General features: G+C 45.2%; 2 protein-coding genes across 2 annotated transcripts; both read right to left on the bottom strand.

The window, feature by feature from the left end:
- Positions 1 to 382: 382 nt before the first annotated feature.
- On the bottom strand, positions 383 to 2,517 carry LOC129126735 (ovomucoid-like). The gene is made up of 4 exons (XM_054642907.2): positions 2,401 to 2,517; positions 1,559 to 1,581; positions 1,001 to 1,125; positions 383 to 554 (listed from the first exon to the last, which is right to left on the bottom strand). Exons 1-4 carry the CDS (start codon positions 2,453 to 2,455, stop codon positions 509 to 511), a joined length of 249 nt encoding a protein of 82 aa, XP_054498882.1. The 5' UTR covers positions 2,456 to 2,517; the 3' UTR covers positions 383 to 508.
- Positions 2,518 to 4,239: 1,722 nt separating this feature from the next.
- LOC129126736 (ovomucoid-like) lies at positions 4,240 to 9,673 on the bottom strand. The gene is made up of 8 exons (XM_054642908.2): positions 9,405 to 9,673; positions 8,421 to 8,440; positions 7,521 to 7,657; positions 6,941 to 6,998; positions 6,544 to 6,680; positions 5,969 to 6,029; positions 4,852 to 4,961; positions 4,240 to 4,353 (listed from the first exon to the last, which is right to left on the bottom strand). The coding sequence occupies exons 1-8, from the start codon at positions 9,457 to 9,459 to the stop codon at positions 4,308 to 4,310; spliced, it is 624 nt and encodes a 207-aa protein (XP_054498883.1). The 5' UTR covers positions 9,460 to 9,673; the 3' UTR covers positions 4,240 to 4,307.
- Positions 9,674 to 19,978: the final 10,305 nt, after the last annotated feature.

Raw genomic sequence — 19,978 nt, 5'->3', positions numbered from 1 at the left:
GTGCTGCCAGGCTACAGAGTGAGGCTGGGTGAGGCTGCAGGTGTTTGACAGCAGCAGCTGGGGAGGGAGGCAGCTCCTCTCAGCCAGGCTCCTCTCAGTGTCTGTCAGATCCCCTCAGAGCAGGAAATGGGCAGCAGCACCAGGATGCATCTCCAGCCCAGGTTTTCTTTTGGAAAGCTGGATGAAGGCAGATGCCCACCAGAGCTGCCCATTGCCCTTGCAGCTGGGGTTGGTGTTTTTGTAGATCAGAACACCCTTCTCCCTCTCCCCTGCAATTTTCCCATTAATTCCCACACCCCAGGGTTGTTGCAGTGGTAAAATCATGCAACCTGCTAGGTAAAGCCAGAATGAGACCAAAGGACGACATAAATGCTGGGTCTTTTTTTTTATTATCAGAGGTTTCAGGGTTGATAAGAGGTTTTCAAGGGTCAGGGCTTTAGGAAGTCATCTGCCATGGGGAACATTGTCAGGGAGGGATGCTCTTTCTCAGCTGAATCCTGTCAAGAGCTTAACAGGCTTCAAGAGACCTCAAGGCAAGAGCTCCACGGCTTCTCCTGCAGAGAAAGAAATCAGTAACAAATCAGTACCTCAGAGACAGAACATCTGGGCTTTTACTGTTGGTCTGTCCCTCTGCACCACAGAGGAATTTCTGAACTCTATTCCACATATTTCCTTTTTATTATTGACATATAAAGACAAGAAAAGTTCTTAATTTAAAAGACCAAATAGTCTGTAGGAAACAGACTTTGCTGAGAGAAAGCTCTTTTGCAAATCACTTAAGAGGAAAACATAGAACACTATGTTGTTTCTTTATATCTGAAAGAAAGCAGTTCCTAGCAAACTCTCCCAAAAAAAAGAAAAAAATTACCATTGCTGGTGAGAGAAAAAACAAATGAAATAAAAGCACTTTACTTCTCCAGCCAGTGTCCAAGACTGATTAGCCAGTTTAAGCTAAATTAATTCACCACTGAGTAGGTGAAGGGATTTATTCCATACGTACAGGAAGGCATTGCAGAACGTGCATTTGTTGGGGTAGGTGACACCATCAGACCCACAGTGGGGGACATACTCCATGGTACACATATTCCTGATGGTCCTCTGGTTCCTGCAGTAGACAGGTGCAGCCTGTACTCACAAAAAAAAAAAAAAAAAAAAAAAGAGCTCTTAACCAAAGCTGGGTGAGAAAAGTGACATCAGGAGGCCCCACACACCCCTTGAGCTGCCCCCTTGCTGCCCAGATGCTGAGGAAAAGCCCAGGGACAGGGCAGGAGGCAGTGGAGTGCTGCCTCCAGCCATGCAGAGCCTGGGTAACCACTGCAAATGATGCTGCAGTAACTTTGACAACAACTTGGACATGAGCTGAATGCTGCCCTACTCGTTGAAGCTATCACCAGATGAAAATGGCAATTTCACCCGATAATATCTGTGGCAAATATTGCTCAGGCAGCTGGGTGTCTCTGGATTTTGAAAGGCTCCATCATGATGTGATTAGTAAAGATTTATACAGAAACTGCTTTAAGGAAAGAAAGGATGGAGAAGAGAAAAATCTGTCCCTTACCTGCAGCGCATCAGTAGCTGGAACTAAAAAAAAAAAAAGAAGAACAAATGAAATATGTTACAAATGCAATTCATAGATTCTGCTAAAATCTGAGAATGCATGCCCTGAATACATATCTTCCAACTCCCTGTGTGCTAGCAAATTATTCTTAGACAAAAGGAATTTCAGGCAAAATGTTGTGCCATACTGTATGTTGATTCTGTAGTATTTTTATTTAATATAAATAAAGGGTTACAGTCAAAATGGAAAAAGCTGTGTAAAATAAAAGAAGAGAAAGGCATTTTCTATGGTTCAAAGGATGGAACAGGACATGAACTCAAAGCAAAGCAAATTATTGAGGTAAAGAGGGACATAAAGCTGACAAGTACACAGAGGCAGCATCTTATATGCACTGCCAATATTATTTTTAAATAAGAATAGTATTTAGTGAGAAGTGAATTTATAAAGCTCCTACACCAACTCAGGCTCTCAAACTACACCTCGGTTCAGGATGACTACAAGAAATGTTCGCTTTCATTCAGTAAAATTATTTGTGTTTCTGCAAGATTTCAGAGGTTAAGTACTGGTTGTCTGAGTCCCCGGGTTGCACCACGTTCATGTCACTTCTTTCATTATGCATAAACTAGCACTGAGAGTAGAGCTGTTCCCACAGTTGTTCTTACCCACTCAGTTCTGTTGCTAAAATATTACCCCATAAGTGATAGTCTCTGATGTCAAGTCTTTTCAACACTATCTTTCTAGGAGTAAATAAGTCCTTGCAGAACGGAGCTCTTTCCAGTCTGAGGATGTTTTTTTGTGGTTTTGAAGACAGCCAGCGCTTACTCCAAGGCACAGCCACTCACCTGAGATGCAGAAAAGGGCCAGAGAGAGCAGAAGCAGCACCCCCGTGATCTTCATGGTGGCTGGATGAGCTGTGAGCAGCAGGGCTTGGCTTTTGCTCAGGAAACTCAACCTGGATTCTGTCCTCAGGTGCCAACCACGCTTATATGTATGCCTGCACCACTGGGGGGGTGTGTGTGTTTGTGCATGTTCATATTTGCCTTATCCACCCTTATCCTGGAGCAACATTTCCAGCCTTTTGTCTCAGTGGTAATAACAGTAGAGGTGAGCTGTGCTGGAAGCCAAGAGTGGTGTTTCTTCATCAACGGGAGTCACGCGAAGTTTAGATGTGTGAGATACACCCTCTGAGTCCTTATTTTAAGTGAAATATGTGACAGTTTCCTTCTGAAGGACCACAGAAAATTCCTGCAGGCAAAAGAGCCACTGTACAAACTGCTGTCAGATTTTCTGTGTGTTCACCTATCACTGCTTATTTTTGTGCAGTGCTTTTTCATGAGAAAAACATTGAATGAAATGCTTCCACAGCAGAAAGGTTCTCCTTTTATTTTTGTGCTTCACACAAGTAAAACATCACTAAGTTATAGTGAAAGCAGGAAAACAATGAACCAGGAAGGCAAGCAAGAGGGCATCCCAGACACTGAAAGGAGTCCTGGAAAATGACAAGGGATGGAGAAACTTTTATGGGACTATGCAAAAAAAATTTACAATTGTTATTTCCCCTAAAAGCCATTAGCTTTGCAGTAATAGACTTTTAGTATGATGATGACAGAATGATTTGAGACCCTAGCATGGATCCTAGAAAAGCTGAACCCAATCTGGATATCACTGCTTCATCCATCTGCCCATCTCTACATAAATCCTTTGTTTTACCACCAAAGCATTGCTTTTTGGGACAACCTCCATCAAGGAGAACAAGCACCCCTCTCCCTTTGATTCCCAGAAGAAATGCATGTGGGAGATATTACATTTTAGGAGGGATAAGCCCAATTTATTTATGCCTCTCTTGTGTGGATTAAAAAAAAAAAAACAAAACCCAATTCAATACTCAAACAGAACACAAAAGCAAAATAAATTTCAAGCACAATACGCCAATGACAAGTCACACTCTCAAGAAACAGAAGGATACTTTGTCCTTGGATTTTGAAACACTGCTGAAATACTCCTTGGGCTGGGAGAGAACATTGTGTAATTGAAGACTGAGAGAAGACAAGTAGGCAGGAGTAGGCACCACACCTAGGAAGGCATTAATCTCAAAACGTTTGAAGGGTGTTAAAGGACGACTCCAGGATGAGAAAAATCTGGTCAGTTGGAGGACTTGGACAAATAGACAGAGACAATGCCCATGTCTGAGCAATCTGGGCTGTGCCAGCAGGGTGCCCTTGAGAGAGCAGCACTTCAGGTGAGCACAGAGCCAGGGATCAGCTCTGGGCAGTGACACCAAGGGGTGACCGGACTTTGCTGACAAGGAAAATGCACCAGGAACACCTGGGGAGGGACCCTCCTGTGTCACCACTTCAGCCCTGCCCAGTGTCAAACATTAAAGGGTCTGAGCACTAATGCAGGGACATTATTATCATTTATGTGCAAAGACACACAGCTCTGGGGTTGGAGCATCTGTATTTAATTTTCTGCCCTTTTAGGAGAGGGAGGGGAGCAAGATTATGTTCTTGTTCTATCCCAGAGCTTTGAGCACGTAACTTATTCTGCCCAGTATCATCATCCAACAAATCAAGGCAATGTTTCATGAGACAACACATGAAAGAAGACAGGGAAATGTTGCTGATTTAGTTTATTGAGAAAGAAAATCAGGAGTGAGCTGAGTTTCCCAGAAGGTGAGGTGAACTGAGGTCAGATCTTTATCTGGGATTTTCCAGTGGGGATCCTGTGGTGAATTCTCTTGGCACGATACTCAGCACTTCCCAAAATGGCTTAAAGTGATTGTCCCATTGCTGTCCCTGAAAGTAAGGAGAGGAAAGAATGAATTAAACACAGAGTCCTGCCTGCTATAATCTGTCTTTTTGATGGCTCCTAGAGATGGTGTCAGATGGGATCCTGCCCCAGAGCCAAGGAACTTGCGGACTCATAATCCCATTTGCTATTTGATTATTAAGACATGAGTGAAATAATTTAACCCATTCTTAAGACTGAAAATATCTGTGGGGAAACTATAGTGGAATTTCAAAAGGAAAGGAATTTCATTTCCTTTGCAACATGCAAGAAGAATTCCATTTAGGTTAAATGCTCTTCAAACCATTCACACTAACAAAGCAGCCGTAGCATTTTTTATGCTCTAATGAAAAAAATAAATGAATGCTTGACACGGTGGCTGGCATTCCCTCCTGCCCCAAATCCCTAAACAACAGTATCCAGCAAACAAAAAAAGCAGTAACTGTGCAAACTTGTGCCCACGTGAGGCAACTGATAAAACAGACATCACTGATATTTGTACATACACGACTGCGTTGCAGAAGATACACTTATTGTTGTATGTTGTGTTGTCAGAGCCACAGAGAGGCATGTAGTCCAGTGAGCAGACAGGTTTGGGGTAGTCACTGCAGTCAACCTGTAAAAAATAAATAAAAATAAAAGGCTCTGATGTGGAGGAGTCAGTAGCACAAGGGCTTGAACCCTGAGCTAGAGCTGCAGTGCTGGTGATACCAATCTCACCAAAAGTAATTAACTTCCTTGCACATCTGATATAAACTGAGGTGTCAGTTTCTCCCATGCCAGGAGAATTTAATAATATAAAAATAGATCATAATTTCCTGTTTGAAGAGATGCATATCATAACCTGGTCATGGCATTTCCAAGCAGCAGCAGCTCACTCGGTGAAGGTGCCGTGCTCTGTGTTCCCAAGCTGGCCAGGAAATTAAATGGAGAAACACTGGTGTCTGGGGAAATGGAGTGCTGATCCTCTATAAACTTCCACCATCCCTCCTGGAGTTTTAAAACTGGAAGATCAGCACGTGGCTGGATACTGCAAGAGTGGGATTCTGTTTCCTGGAGCAATGAGTGCTGCACTTGCTGAGGAGCATTGTAGGGCTAAAAATGTGTCTGGGTGCAGGAAGAGGAATTTTATGGAGGAGAAATCTATAAAGGCTTAGTGACTGCACAGAAATCACTCCCAGCTGAGCTCCTCCACCTGAAAGCAGCTGGAGTTTTTCAGGGAGAAGTCACTTTTCTCTACATTCTGCACTCTCACTCTGTCCTACACAATGCTCACACCCCCTGCCAACAGCAGGCTCTGTACCAAGTTACCAGGGGCTAGATGGAGCATTGGTCTGACCCCAAAAGCCATTCTCTCTTCCTATTCACAGTTCTGCCCTGATGGATTATTTCTACTATTCTTTTACTCATCCCTTCCTGAGCAGTAACCTGCTCCTTTCCTGGCATTCACACAAATAACATTTATTATGTGTAGAGAAAGCAAAATCTCTCCTGTTCTGCAGCACAGCAGCTGTTTCACTTCTGCAGGACACTGCTGGTCTGGGGGCTGCTGCAGACACTGGGAGTGCTTCCCCTGACAGCAGCAGGACCAAAACCCAGCCCCTGATCACCCAATTCACTTACTGTGACAATTTCCTTCTTACATTCACCATCAGCCTTCTTGCCAATGCTGGTTCCAGCCTCCCTGGGAAGGGAAGAGACCTGCATTAGGGAGCTCTGCAAGCAACCTGTTCTGCTGAGCCCCATCACCCAGCAATGCTGAGCAGCCTCAGGCACAACATGTGGGATACAGGAGGCACCGGCTGAGGTTGTGCCCATGTGGCTCCAGGGACCAGCTCAGGTGGTGCCACTGCCTGCCAGAGAGCTGGTTTATAGCAAGATGTGAGGGACAGGGGTCAGGATGGATGAGGAGACAGGCTGTGTGACAATGCCAATGCCCCCTGGGTGAGTTGTTGTCCTCTGCAAGGCAGCATCTGCCACAGACCCTTTTAACTTAGTTAAGAGCAGCATCCTGTCCTGTGTGAGATCCCACCCAGCGCTCCCCTTCTCTGCCTAGACCAAAGGCACGGCTCTCCTTCTAATGACAGAGGACAACCAGGTTTAGTCAGGAGGAGAAGAGGAGGTCTTGGTAGAAGTCCTGCTGTCCAAAAGAGCAGTTCCAGGAGCAGCAGCCCCAGGTCCCTGTGCTCAGCACTCACAGGCTCCGGGCGCAGAGCAGGCACTCGTTGTCGTAGGTGACCCAGTCGGTCCCGCAGACGGGGCTGATGTCTTTGCTGCAGATCAGCACCACTTTGCCCTCCTCACTGGTTGAGTTGGGGTACCTGCTGCAGTCCACCTGGTGAGGGAGCAAACAAAGCCCTGGTGAAGGCCTTGCTGACAGCACACAAGTGGATCTGGTGTGTCTGCCTGGCCACACAGGACAGCACCACAGTGGGAGAAAAGCTTTTCTGTCAGTCACCGTGATGACATTTCACTTGGAGGTGACCACTGCAAGATTCTGGCAGCTCATCTGTGTTCTTGTTTAGGGTTTGAATTATTTCAATTAGCCACTCAGAAGCAGGACACACCCCTTGTTTTGCCCTTGGTTTAACTTACAGGGGCAACTTCCTTGCACTCTCCATCGTGGTCTTTGCTGACATTGGTTCCATATTCTCTGCAGAGGGAAAGACAAATGTTAGGAAGTTCCGTAAAGATGTCTTGCTACATCCTAAGTGCTAGAATTAATACAAGGGAAAACTGACTCTCTCAGTCAGTTTATATCTGTATTTTTTTTAATATCTGTATTCGAGAAGGTAGAACCACCCTCCCTCATCAGCTGAGTAGCTGGCAGGGATGTAAAACCCTGGGAAGCTTTAGGACCATTTTGGGCAGCTCTGAGCAGAGCATCTCTGTCCTTTTGCTGTGATGAGATGTGCTCTCAGAGCCATCACCTGGCCATTCCTTGAGAAAGAGAAGAAAAAACCTGAATAAATTACAGAAGCAAAAGAAAGACACAGTGACCAAAGCTCTGCCTGAGCGCCGTGCCACGATAGCCACGCTCATTTTGAAGGAATTGACACAGGTGACGTGTGACAGATTGGTGAGCTGTGGTGCTGCCAGGAGCTCTGAGCTGTGCTGCCTGGGGTCCCCACGCTGTCCCCAAGCTGTCCCCACGCTGTCCCCAAGCAGAACATACACGTTGTAGGCACAGAGCTGGCACTCGTTGCCGTAGGTGACGCCGTCGGAGCCGCAGATGGGGCTGACGGCCTCGCTGCAGACCAGCACCTCTTTGCCCTCCTCGTTTGTGGTGTTGGGATAGGTACTGCAGTCCACCTGCCACAGGAATCACAGCAACAGGATGAGAAGACCTGAGACATTCAAAACTCTCATTTTTGTGTGGGACACTGAGCTGGTACAACCAGTCCTCGCTGCCACAGCACAAACTTCAGCTGTGGGTCCCTCAGGAGAATCCTTCCTGCAGAGATGTTCCCAAAGAGCAGGAGAAGAGGAGGAGGAGGGAACAGCTATAACCATGCAGCCCCTTGGATGGGATAAACCAGTGCTGGTCTCTTGTGCTCACTTGACATGATTTTATAAAGGCTCTCCATTGGTCCCTAGATCTTCTATTCTTGTGGCCCCTCCACTGCACTTCTGGTCTTTTTCAATCTTAATACACTGATCATGGGTTTTTTTCAGAGGACCAAGACTAATGACCTGTGAGGAAGCTGATCAGCTCAGAGTATTTTAGTATTTCAGTAGGTTGCCCTCAGGTAGGTTCTGATACCAGTCTATTGCTTTAATTTAGAACCAGCTATATATTTTCAGCTTAAATCTTAGACTAGTCTAAAGTTGCTGAAAAATTAATTAATCCAAAAACATTGTATCATTACTACTAAAACATTATTAACATACAGCATAGATGTACAGCCAAGGGCAGTATAATTTAATGTTTTACACTGTAGGATCTGATTACAGTGACCCGAGTGTGACACTTGGGTGAAAAACAGCTGAGCACCTACAGGCTGGAGGTTTTTCCCATTCCTTTGGCTATATCTTTTTTAGGCCACATACTCACAGAAAGAAATCTTCCACTTACCTCAATCCCAAAGACAGTATCTGGAAAAGAAAAGAGAGGCAGAAAGTATGAACAAAAGCCAATGTGATAAGACCTCAATTAAAGCTGGAAATATGGATATAAAATTCCTGTGTGCAGGACCAAGCTGAATGATTTCCAGTGATTGTTTTTTGAACTAAATAAACTATGAATGATTTTTTTTTCTATGTTGATAAGCATAATAGCATTGCTTATTGCTGGCTATGATGAAACACCTTTTTGAATAGCTTTGTTCTTTTTTTTGTTCTGAGACATGTAGATTTATTAATTGAAAACAGAAGAGCTTTTCCTTCCTTATCTTTCTACATATCCGTTTTGACCCTAAAGCGCTGCTGTTATGTATCTGGAAATACACCTGAATCAACAGAGACAAATGCAAATAGTCACCTACAGGATAAGCAAATACATACAGCATCTGTTGACAGAAATATGCATTTGAAAGAAGGCGAGTGTGAAAAAAATATCTTTGGCTTTGTAGTTTCATCAGCTGTGAATATGCAGTGAGAACATCAGAGTCTGGCTTGTTTTCATCTCTTGCTGTTCCATTAGCAGAAAGAGCATTGCAGGAAATTTGCCAGGGCCTTGCAGAGAACTTGCTTGTGCCATTACAATATTTTCCTTACTAGTTACCAGAGGTATGACCCCCTTCTCATGGCCTTACTTCAAGTATTCATCCATTTGCTGTAATTGTACAAGTCTAAGCAGTGTAATGGTGTGAGAACACCAGTGTACAAAGTGTAACAGCTCGAGTTGCCAGCACAGAACTCCACTTGCTGTTATTTATATTTCTGACAAACCATCAGCTACAGCAGCGAGCCACCGAGGACTATCCTGAAATACACCCCTGCAACCTGCACCATGCCAGCCGAGGCAGCAGAGCCCTCTGAAGGAGATTTTCCCTCTTTGAATCCTCTGCCTTACCCTTTTGAGGACAGCCAGGGCTCAGCCGCCTGGAGAGTCACTCACCTGGGGCGCAGCAAAGCGCGAAGGAGAGGAGCACCAGAATTCCTGCCCTGGTCATGCTGGAGGTGCTGGAGTCTGCAAGCTGCTGCTCCCACTCTGCTCAGAGATGGTCCCTCCAGGGCTGCCTGCAAATATATACAAATGCAATGTCTAAACTGTTCAACTGTAACATAAAACAACCTGCAGAATCTGTCACCAGCACAATGAGGCCGGGAATATTTATGGAGGTCTTGACTTTTTGGGTAATGGTCTGAGCCTGACAGGCAATTGATTTTGGCTGGACACCTGGTTAATAGATCAAGACAAGTATCACAAGTTCTGAGTGGTCAAAAGAAAACAAACAGCCTTTTGGACAAAAGAAACCTCTTTGGGATTCTGGTGGAAATGTAAGGAGCACAAGATATTGAGGGGAGTAAAGAGCAGGCCACTGATTTGTCTCTTGCAGAGCAACATCTCCCATCAGGGAGCAGCTTCTGCAGTACCACCCTGCCTGCACACCAGGCTGAGTCTCTGCTTTCCTTTCTGGTTTTCAGTGGGTTTTTCTCCCCAGATTCCCAGATAATCACTTCTAGGTACAAACACAGGTCAGGTGTGGCTTTGCCATCAGCAGCACCAGTTAAGCTTTGTCAGGCAAGTCTGTGTCCAACCTGTGAATCCAAAGATTTTTAGCACCAGTTTGAGTAAAGCCAAGGCTTCATGACAGGTTCACTGCCTGGGTATAGAAGAGCTCAGTAGAAGACTTGAAAGCAGCTTAAAAATCTGTCAAATGCCACTAAAAATGTCACTTGAACCTTAGCAACAGGGAGCACTTATTTACAGACCCAGTCCCAGTTAAACACATGGATTCAGGGTGTTCTGCCAAGCCAGCTGAAGAACAAAAGACACTGAGGGTTTGGGAACCTATTTACATTGCACCAGCTACACCTGAAAGTACAGTAGGTCCTTTCCTCTTGCAGATATTTTAGAAAATGATACTTAAAATATAGAATTTGTCCCCATTTCCCTGTCTGTCTCACACCGCCAGCCTTTGTGTCATCTCCAAATTGCTCCTGCCTAGGAGCAGGTCTGCACCTCTGCTGTTTTAGTAGCTGTAATTTTACAGGAGTGGGTTCTGCCTGTAACCTGTTCCCCATCCCTTTCACAGGTTCAAAATGACAAGGATACTTGGGGTTTTTGGGGGGTCATGGGAGCTAAGCATTGTGCTTAGGGTAGACTTCAGAACTATGGGAGGTGCAGAGCAAAAGGTGCTTTACAGGTGCTGCCTTTAATGAACCAGGCACCACCCATAAGACAAATGAAATTCATCTGAAATCATTGAAATTCACCCCAAGCAAATGTGTTGTTGTCTGATCCACCACAGTAGTCTAAAGGGCATATTTTGATGCTCACATGGATATATTGGATAGTGCATGGAATCACCTCTCCTGGCATGCCCAGAAGGCCACAGCAAGGCTGTGTGGATATGCAGGTCACATTTTCACATCCAAGAGATGAGATTCTTCACAGGGAGAAGCATCGAAATAATTATGCGGCTGTGATTGTTTCTATAAATTACAGGGAGCATGCATGAATATTTCAGACAGATTTGGCACATCTTCAGGATATATTGCCCTGATGTGTCTTGTGAGCAGCATCTCTGGAAGCCAAACACCTTTCCCTGAGCATGTGCAGGAGTTACTGAAGCTGCTCCCTACATGTCACAGTTGCTGATTTTTCCTGTGCAGAGTTGGAGGGGGCCACATCTTTCTGGGTTAAATATGGACTTTGCCTCCTCCAGCCAAGACCTCTCCAAACCACCCTCACCAGCCTTCACAGCCCCAGCCCTGGACAGTGCTGCCCTTTGGGCAAGCCCAGCCTCTCCTGATGAGTGGAGAGCATTTTCCTGCCAAAGTCTGGCACTTGTTACACCACAGAAAAATTTTCCACTTCAACTCCTGGGTTCAGCTCTAGGTCTGGCACTGGCCCCAGGCAACTCAGATTTTCTCTGACCACCACAATGCCTGTTGGATGTCCAGCAGATCCTTTCTTTCTCTCTCTCACCTACAGACACTTCAGGGAGACTCAAGCTGCAACAATTAAACAGTGACTGGGGAACACCTGAGCCTCACAGGTACCCCCTAGGCAAGCCACAAAAGTGACACCCAGAAATCCCCAGCTTTTAGGCACTTGCACAGCCTGCAGCCATTCAGCATCCACAGCCTCCCCACCCAGGGTTACAGCTCCAGATTATCCCACCTCTGATAACAGCATGGAAAAATCCCATGGCTGGCTGAGCTCATGCTGCAGGACAGCTCGCTCAGGCCTTAGCTGCCCCTGGAAGAACAGTTAGAAAAGGATTTGGTCTGCAATCCTGCCACTGATCTGCTGTAATCCACTTCATTATGGTCTTCTAATCCTCAAAGCCAGATGCAGCATATGGCTAATGACCATTTGGCTAAAGGAAAATCCTCTGTGTGCAGCAGCCAGCACGGGGGCAGAGATCCTACAAGAGAGCTGGAGATGGACTTTGGACAAGAGCATGGAGTGATAGGACAAGGGGGAATGGAAAGGCTTTAAGCAGAAAGAGAGCAGGCTTAGATTAAGCATTAGGGAGAAATTCTTTAGTGGGAAGTCCTGGCACAGGTGCCCAGAGCAGCTGTGGATGCCCCTGGATCCCTGGCAGTGCCCAAGGCCAGGCTGGACAGGGACTGGAGCAGCCTGGGACAGTGGAAAATGTCCCTGCCTATGGCAGAGGGGATGGATCAAAATTATCCTTAAGGTCTCTTCCAAGCCCAAAAATTCTATGGTTCTGTAATGTGCAGGTAAGCAAAGGCAGTGCCACACCTCAGGGTGCTGCCTGTTATGGTCCTGAGCACCATGAGGCCTGTGTGCTGACACCAGGGCAGGATTTGGCCATTATACAGCATCCTCTCTGACTTACTCATGTAATTTCTTGCTTTACATTTCCCATTTCAGGGTTTTTTTCAGTATCAATTTCCTATTGTCTGAAAGAATCAAAACTGAGGTTGAAGAATTTCCTTAGCAGATATGCAACTCCTCAGCATAAATAACACATTGATAAATTAATGGCAAATCATTTAATACACTTTTCAAAACACTCCTGGGGTTTGTCACATTATTTAATTAACAAATAACTGCTGCAAAGGTGGGAAATACCAATTGGCTGCAGCTCTTTCATGAAAATGCCTCTAAATCACTCCAAAATTCCTGCTAAACACAATTCAGGCTACAGTTTTCATCTCTGGCTTTCTTTTGGCCACAGTGTGGCAAATAACTGCACTGAGCCACATGCCTGGAGAAACCAATGGAGCACAAATGGAAGCTCTGCCTCTTACCCAGTGCTTGAAGGCCTCATTTGAACTGAGCAATAAAGCAAACAAAGTCACTGATATGATTAAAAACATCTCACTATCAAAACATATCCATGTGTTTATGAACTTATTAAATAGAACTTGATCCAGGTAATGCCAGTGGATGTTTTCCTGAACTAATAAGACCATGGGCAGAACTTTGTACCCTGCAGGTGAAGGCTAACATGGTTTCACATTACTTTTGCAATGAATTGAATGAATTTGGCCCCACTACAAGGGCAGATGTTGACACATGGGAACGAGTCCAGCAGAGGCAGGCAGGCTGCCCAGGGACAGGGGCACAGGGCATTCCAGGAAAGCTGAAGGAGCTGGGCTTCTTCATCCTGCAGAATAGATGGCTGCTGGGATCACATTGCTGTCTGCAGCTCCCTGATGGGGTTAGAGATAAGGCAGAGCCAGAGTCTTCTCTAAGCTGCATGGCAAAAGGATTAAATTCTGCATGAATGTGAGGAATTATTCCTTGTCGTGAATAGGATCAAGCACAGAAAGCAGAGAGGCCATGCATGCCCTTCCTCAGTGCTATTGAGAACCCAACTGAAAAAGAAAGGCCTTGGGCACCCTGACCTGCCTCTGACTTTGGCCTTGCTTTGATCAGGGTTTGAGCCAGAGACCTCTGGAGAGCTCTTACAACTTGAATTATTTTATTTATGTTGTACTTATATAACCCTCTCTCCTATAAATAGCTGTTATTAATAAAAAAATCATAATATTTCTCTGTGACCCAGGAGAGTCTTCTCAGAATTTTCCTCCAGCCTTTACTAAAGAGTCACAGCTCTACAAAGAGCTCCCAGAGTGTTTTATACAGGGGGTGACCAGAAACATGCACAACAGAAAGAGTGGATTGTAATAATAAATAAAATAAAAATAAAATAAATAAAATAAAATAAAAATAAAATAAAAATAAAACCACACACTAAACCATGCACATTTCAAGACATTATTAGCTCTCAATGATTTCAAAGTCTCCTCACTTCTGCAGGAGCCCAGCACTTTGCCACCACAACCCTTCTCCAGAAGAGCGTTTGAATCTTGAGAAAAGTCATCTGCACCAGGGAAAATCAGGTGCCAAAATATCATCCACCTCCCTGCTGTGCTGCAGCCTGGACAAGAGAAGGGTCTCAGCAGCAGCAGCAGCAGCTCTGAGGACACATCCCCATCCCTCACCTGCCCAGCTCGGGCCGTGCTCCAGCTCTGAGAAGTTTCTGGATGATGAGGATGTCAGGTCAGGGCTCCACTGCAGAAGACAGGAGTAACCCATGGGGAAGCAGGACAATGCTACAATGAGCACCAGAAAAAGGAGGCAGCAACCCACACAATTTGGCTGGACACTGACCCAGGTTATTGCTCTTTGAAGTGGATGTACTGCAGGGAAGGTGGGCTGGAGGTAACACTGAGGTATTAACCTGCAGCTGATCACAAGAACAGGAAATCATTGGTTTAATCAGTTTCCCTAACACTTCAGTGATCTCAGCTCTGCATCACTGAGCACTCATCTCATCTTTGCCAGAGCCCAAGCAGGAACAATGAGGAGGTGGCTGCAGGGAAGTGGCAGCTGACCTGAGACTGACACCATTCATGGCTGCCTGGCAGGACAGAGTCAATCAGGCAACTTCACTGCTAGGGCTGGGAAAGTCTCCTTCAGGAGAAAATCATCTTCCCAAGGTAGAAAAACAAATAATAAAATCCAATAGATTCTTATCTGCAATGAGACAATATTTATAGCTCAATGCACAGTTAAAATAGAATGAATAAGCATGTTCGGCTATGAAAGCAAATTGCTTTGAGGTTATATAAACCAGGGGAATAGTTGAACACATTTTCGAGCTACCAGTCATGTAGCAGCACTCCCATCACCAGAATAGCACACAGCAGGGGGACTGTGTCCCTCGGATGTCAGGCAGCTCTGTGACCCACCAAGGAGTGTCACTGCTGAGAGAGGCAGAAGTCAGATATTTTAACTGACTGGCAGGCAAAAGTGATCTGGGAAAAATGGGTTGGGAAAAGTGATCTGGGGTGTTTGGGATGAGCACTTGCTGCACATGGAGCACCAAAGTGAAGGCCTCAAGGAAGATGGTTTGATCCCTGGACAGCTGCATTGCAGGGTTTGTTTACAGAGGGATCACCACCCCGGATGTGACTGCAGCACAAAATCTGTGGCCAGGCTGGCTGGGGAGCCAGGTTATTGTCTCACTGGAAGCACAGGGATCATCTCTTCACAGTGAGCTGCCAAGTCTCATTAATTTATCATGGGGACATGCCTCCAGTGCTCACTCCCCTCAGTTCTCTTTTGTAAGATTGACAGATATGTCTATAGATCACAAAGTGTTCTTGACAAAAGGATAATTAACCTTCAATGCTTACATCTCCTTCCTTTTGGTAAGTAACACACAATTTGGGGATTTGGGCAGGTCTGGCTGTATATGAGTTACAGTTTCCTTTCATGCTCTTGATCAGAGCCCAAAAGGAGTGACTTTCCTAAGCTCTGCATGGAGCAGTGTGTAACCAAGGGAGAATTTCCCTGGATAAATGGCCAAAGCCTTGGACTCAGGGCTTTTGGACCAGCACCAGGTCTGCAATCATCCATAAATCTGTAAATGAGCCCTTTGGGTCTGGGATTTGCTTCATTGAGCTCAGAACAGGGTGAGCTGAGGCTCTGCCCAACTTGGGGGAACCAGGGGGAAGAAGTTTACACACAGACAGTGACATGTAGCAGAGGAATTGCTGTAAAGGGGGGGTTAAGTTAGATAAACATTTCAAGGGTATGTCCCCCTGCAAAAATCCCATATGGGAGGAAGCAACCAGGAGGGCCACTATTACCTGCAGGCATCACTCTGTCCCTGGAAAAATCAGGGGATCACATCCCGATGCAAAGCTTTTTTTCCATGTGAAACCACAGGATGATGCAGAACAGAAGCAAGCAAAGCACCAAACCATCCACATCCAAACCATCCACAAAAAAACATGGCCCCAGGTCTCACCTTATCAGCCAACAAACCAGCAAAAAGGCATATGAGGAACAATGTTTGGAAAAGACAAGTGAAGGTGCTTGCTTTCCTGTGTGGGAACAAAACCAGGAGCCCCTGGGATATGGGATGAATGAGGGTTTGGTTTTTAAGAATGATCTTGTAAATAAAGCAGCAACAAGAGAGAGGTGCAATAGGCTAAGAATGGAAATTCACTGCTCTTCCTGGTGGGAACAGCAGGGAGGAGAGGGGGAGAGGCAGGATATATCATGGTGCTATAGCTTCAACACTTGGCTGGGAGAGGCTGAACTGGATGGAAAGAACTTGTATAGCTGAAGAACTATTAGCATCATAACCACTGAACACATCTTCATTATTAACATCAGAAGAAAGGGCAACAATTTCATTTATTCTGCAGAGCTGAGCTTTAATGAGACCACTGGCTGATTCTTTGCATCTGGACATGGGTGAAGCACAGTTGGTGCTGACAGAAAGGCACAGGATGCCAAATTACAGGATTTTACCATTTTACAGTAAAACTGAGGTAGACAGCAGGAATTCTACCCTCTCTGAACTATTGCAGCAGCAAAGCAACCCAAAATAACCAGGTATTTACTTAGTAAGTTATATATGCTTGACAACTGCTATATTATACATGATCATAGGGCCCCTACCTCCCCTGGTTTGGGCACTGCCCCATTTGCAATCTGACAAAACATTCTTATCTCAGGAGAACTGAATGCACTGATCTCTGCAGAGGCTTTGTGTGCCTCCTTTTCTGGTCTTGAAACGTGTTATTCTGCACTTTCCTGCTGCTGTCAGTGGAGGCTGTTTGCGAACGCTCCTAAAGCAAAGAAATATTTCTCCTACTTGTCTCATATTTTGCATCATTTTGCACTCCTTCCCTTCCTACTTTGGAATGCAGCCTGTGGAGAACAGCAATATTAGAAAGCTCGTGTTAAATCACTGCCAAATAAAATGTCAACAGAAGGTATCTGCATCACTGACGTCCAATCCTGCGCTGCCTGCTCAGCACCCGGCTGACACCGTTGGGATGCTGCCACCGAGAGCAATGGGAGTTCAGGCTGCTGCTTCCTTTGCCTTCCTTCTTAGGCACTGGAAGCACTGCTGCTCCCAAGGCCCTGAGTGCCCTATGTTTTTTCAAAGTCTGCCATTAGAGGCTCAGTATGACCGCTTTCCCAAAGGGACACGAGTGCTGAATGTACATAAAAGTCCCAAATGATGCAAGTGATGGGGAGTTCACCCGAGTTAACCACCAACAATGAAGTGGTTTTACTGTCTCTGACTATTATAAACCTATCAGTCAACAAACCTCTGCCATCTGAATGTGCTGCATCATTTGAATTTCCACCCCAGATACTTTCTTCAGCTTTTTTTTTTTTTTCTCAGCTAAATCTTCGTGATTTACCCCCAAGCACAAACAGCAAGTGGAGATGGAGAAAAGGAGGATAAATTGGAAAAGCACAGGGAGAGGCTAGGGGCTAGGGAACTGTCACTCAGAAAGCATGTTCTTTCCTTCAGAATGACACTTTATAGGCACAGATCCCACATTCACTGGTGTAAGTGGAACCATCTGTGCCACGGATCTGCTCCAGCACTTGGTCAGGGGGCCCTGACTGGCCATCCCCAGCAATGGCCCTGGGGCATGGGCTGCAGCCCAGCTTTAAAGGGAATGCAAGAAAGAGCCCACAGCAATTCATCCAAACATTCCTCATCCTTCAGGGGGCTTGAACAAAATTAACGTTTTACTTCTATGCATGAAAAATAGGCAGGAAGCAGCACACTGTGTGAACACTCATTCTTTGCAGTTTCATGTTATGTTTAAAATCATGGGGCCTCACCTCAGCTGGTGAAATTGTGGAAAGCCCTCCTGGGCTGTGTGGATGTCTGCCAGCTGGAGACAGGCTCCTTCCACTGCTGCTCTCTGCTTTGTGCCTCCCTACTCGCTGATCCGCGGAGAGCATGCAACCAGAGCCCAGGGCATGGCAAAGAATCAAATAAAACTGTATCAAACATTAAATTACAGCAAGAGAATGAACATTTCTGAGTGTGAACATATTGATGGATGAAATGGGTGCATAACAGGGCTATATATTTCTTTAAACACAGAGGTCCAAGGAAATGTTTTAAGTTCCCAAACTATTTTCTTTGCCAACTGTCAGTTAAATAGGATGGTGCAATTGATACAATGAGTTTGAATAATTATTTCTGGATTTCTTTTTTTTTTTTTTTTTGAGGAACATATGGTTATAAAAATGCTTTAAAAATAATTTAAATATTCTTCTGAAATGAATATTTAAAAATCAGTGGGATGAGCCTTGTCACTCTCCAGCATCCCTCAAGAGAGTGACAGAGTGTCTGAGCCCATCCACATGCCTCACTAACAAATGCAGCACATGAAAAAATAGCTAAACCAAGGCAAATTATCAGCAGACATAATTTTGAAAGGCATAGATTTTTAGATAACGGGTTTGAAGGAAGTTTAGGTACAGCCACACTCAAGGAAAAGTTGTGGGGCTTTTTTTTTTTACAAGTTGCAGATGTGTGAGTGCTGATAAAAGGTGAAAAAAAATTCCCAGCTCAATATGAAAGGACTAAGTACTGTTTTCTACATTCCACTTATCAATCAAAATTTAAATGATTCGCCTCATTCTTCCCCCTCTTTGTGTTGCAAGAAAAATGACTGTAGACTCAAAAAACATTGATAACACTATAAAGATAAGTCAGACAAACACGGAAAGAGAGAGGACATTTATATTTTTAAAACATGGCCTCTGTGATATGTTCTGGTACACTTACAGGTCACAGATCCTGAGGCTGGATGGTCACCAGTGTGAAACACGTCAGAGTTGGTCCAGCCTTGGAGCTCCATCCCCCTCGCCTCTGGAGTGGCACCAGCTGCATTTCTCATGCCTCCTGCTGCAGCCTCTGCAGGCTCTGCAAAGTCTTTTTTTTCCTTCACTTCATATAAGGCCGATTCTGTTCATGGCAAGAGAGCAAAAATAAAAGTCCACCAAAGCAGGACTAAGTCTGTGCTTGCACCTGATCCTTTCAGTGCCTCTTTCCAGGTTAAAAACCAAGCTTTCCCAGCATGACTGTGGAATGATTTTTGAGACAAACCTGATTATTTTGAAGCTGCTCAGGCAGCTCAAGGTGAGTAAGAAAGCCCCGGTGCTCTGCAGCATCCAGCACCTGAGCAGGGATGGAGCAGCAGGCTGAGCAGCACGAAAACATCTGTCACCCACACAGCCATGGCTGCTGTTTGCAGTTTGGCAAACACTGAGCTCATAAGGTGACTGGGGACTTCTTGACAGGAGGGTGGACCAGATGCCCTCCAGGGGTCCCTTCCAACTTTAACTATTCTGCCACCTCTTTCTGTTTCCCACCACAGTAACACCCACCCATCCAGCCACTCCTGTCTGTACCCAAGCAGGCTCCCAGCTCAGTCCACTGTGCCTTGACACCACCTTTCAAGTCTCTTAGTGGCACTTGAAACCTGGTATTGCTCTACTTCTCTCCTAAGCCACGAAAATTTAATTTTCTCTCTAGAATGTGCTTGTCTTTGCCTCATCATAGAATTGTTTAGGTTGGAAAAGACCTTTAAGATCATCAAGTCCAACCATTACCATTGCCAAGGCCACCACTAAACCATGTCCTGAAGCACCACATCTATACATCTTTTAAATCTCCCTAGGGTCAGTGACTCAATCACTTCCCTGAGCAGCCTCTTCCAGTGCTTGACAACCCTTTCCATGAATAAATTTTTCCTAACATCTGATCTAAAGCTCCCCTGGTGCAACTTGAGGCCATTTCCAATACAAAGCAGAAAGAAATCATCTAAGTAACATACACTCAGTCAGTAACCATGGAACAGCTGAAAAACAACTCCAAGGCACAGCAAACCACGCTGTCCCTGAGAAGGCTGCCCTATTTTTATAGTTATATTGCTTCATAAAACACCCCCTGAGCCTGGGGGATATTTAAACTCCAATGTCAGGCTTTTCCCATTTCCTGGCCCAGTTTTAGTGATTTATTCCATTATGTACTTCGACATGAAACCTACTGGTGAGTTCTGTGTGGAAACCTCTGTCCTCTAACCCCTTTGGCTGCTTCCTTGGATGGCTCTGACTTAATCTCAACTTCGTGCCTCCTTGAATTCTTGTTTGCCTTTGGTGTCACCAGACAATGAGCCCCACAGAGGAGGCTTTGGCCGTGCCAAGAT

The sequence above is a fragment of the Agelaius phoeniceus genome, chromosome 15 (genome assembly GCF_051311805.1).
Source record: "Agelaius phoeniceus isolate bAgePho1 chromosome 15, bAgePho1.hap1, whole genome shotgun sequence".
Classification (NCBI taxonomy): Eukaryota; Metazoa; Chordata; class Aves; order Passeriformes; family Icteridae; genus Agelaius; species Agelaius phoeniceus.
This window is presented reverse-complemented; position numbering and strand designations above follow the sequence as displayed.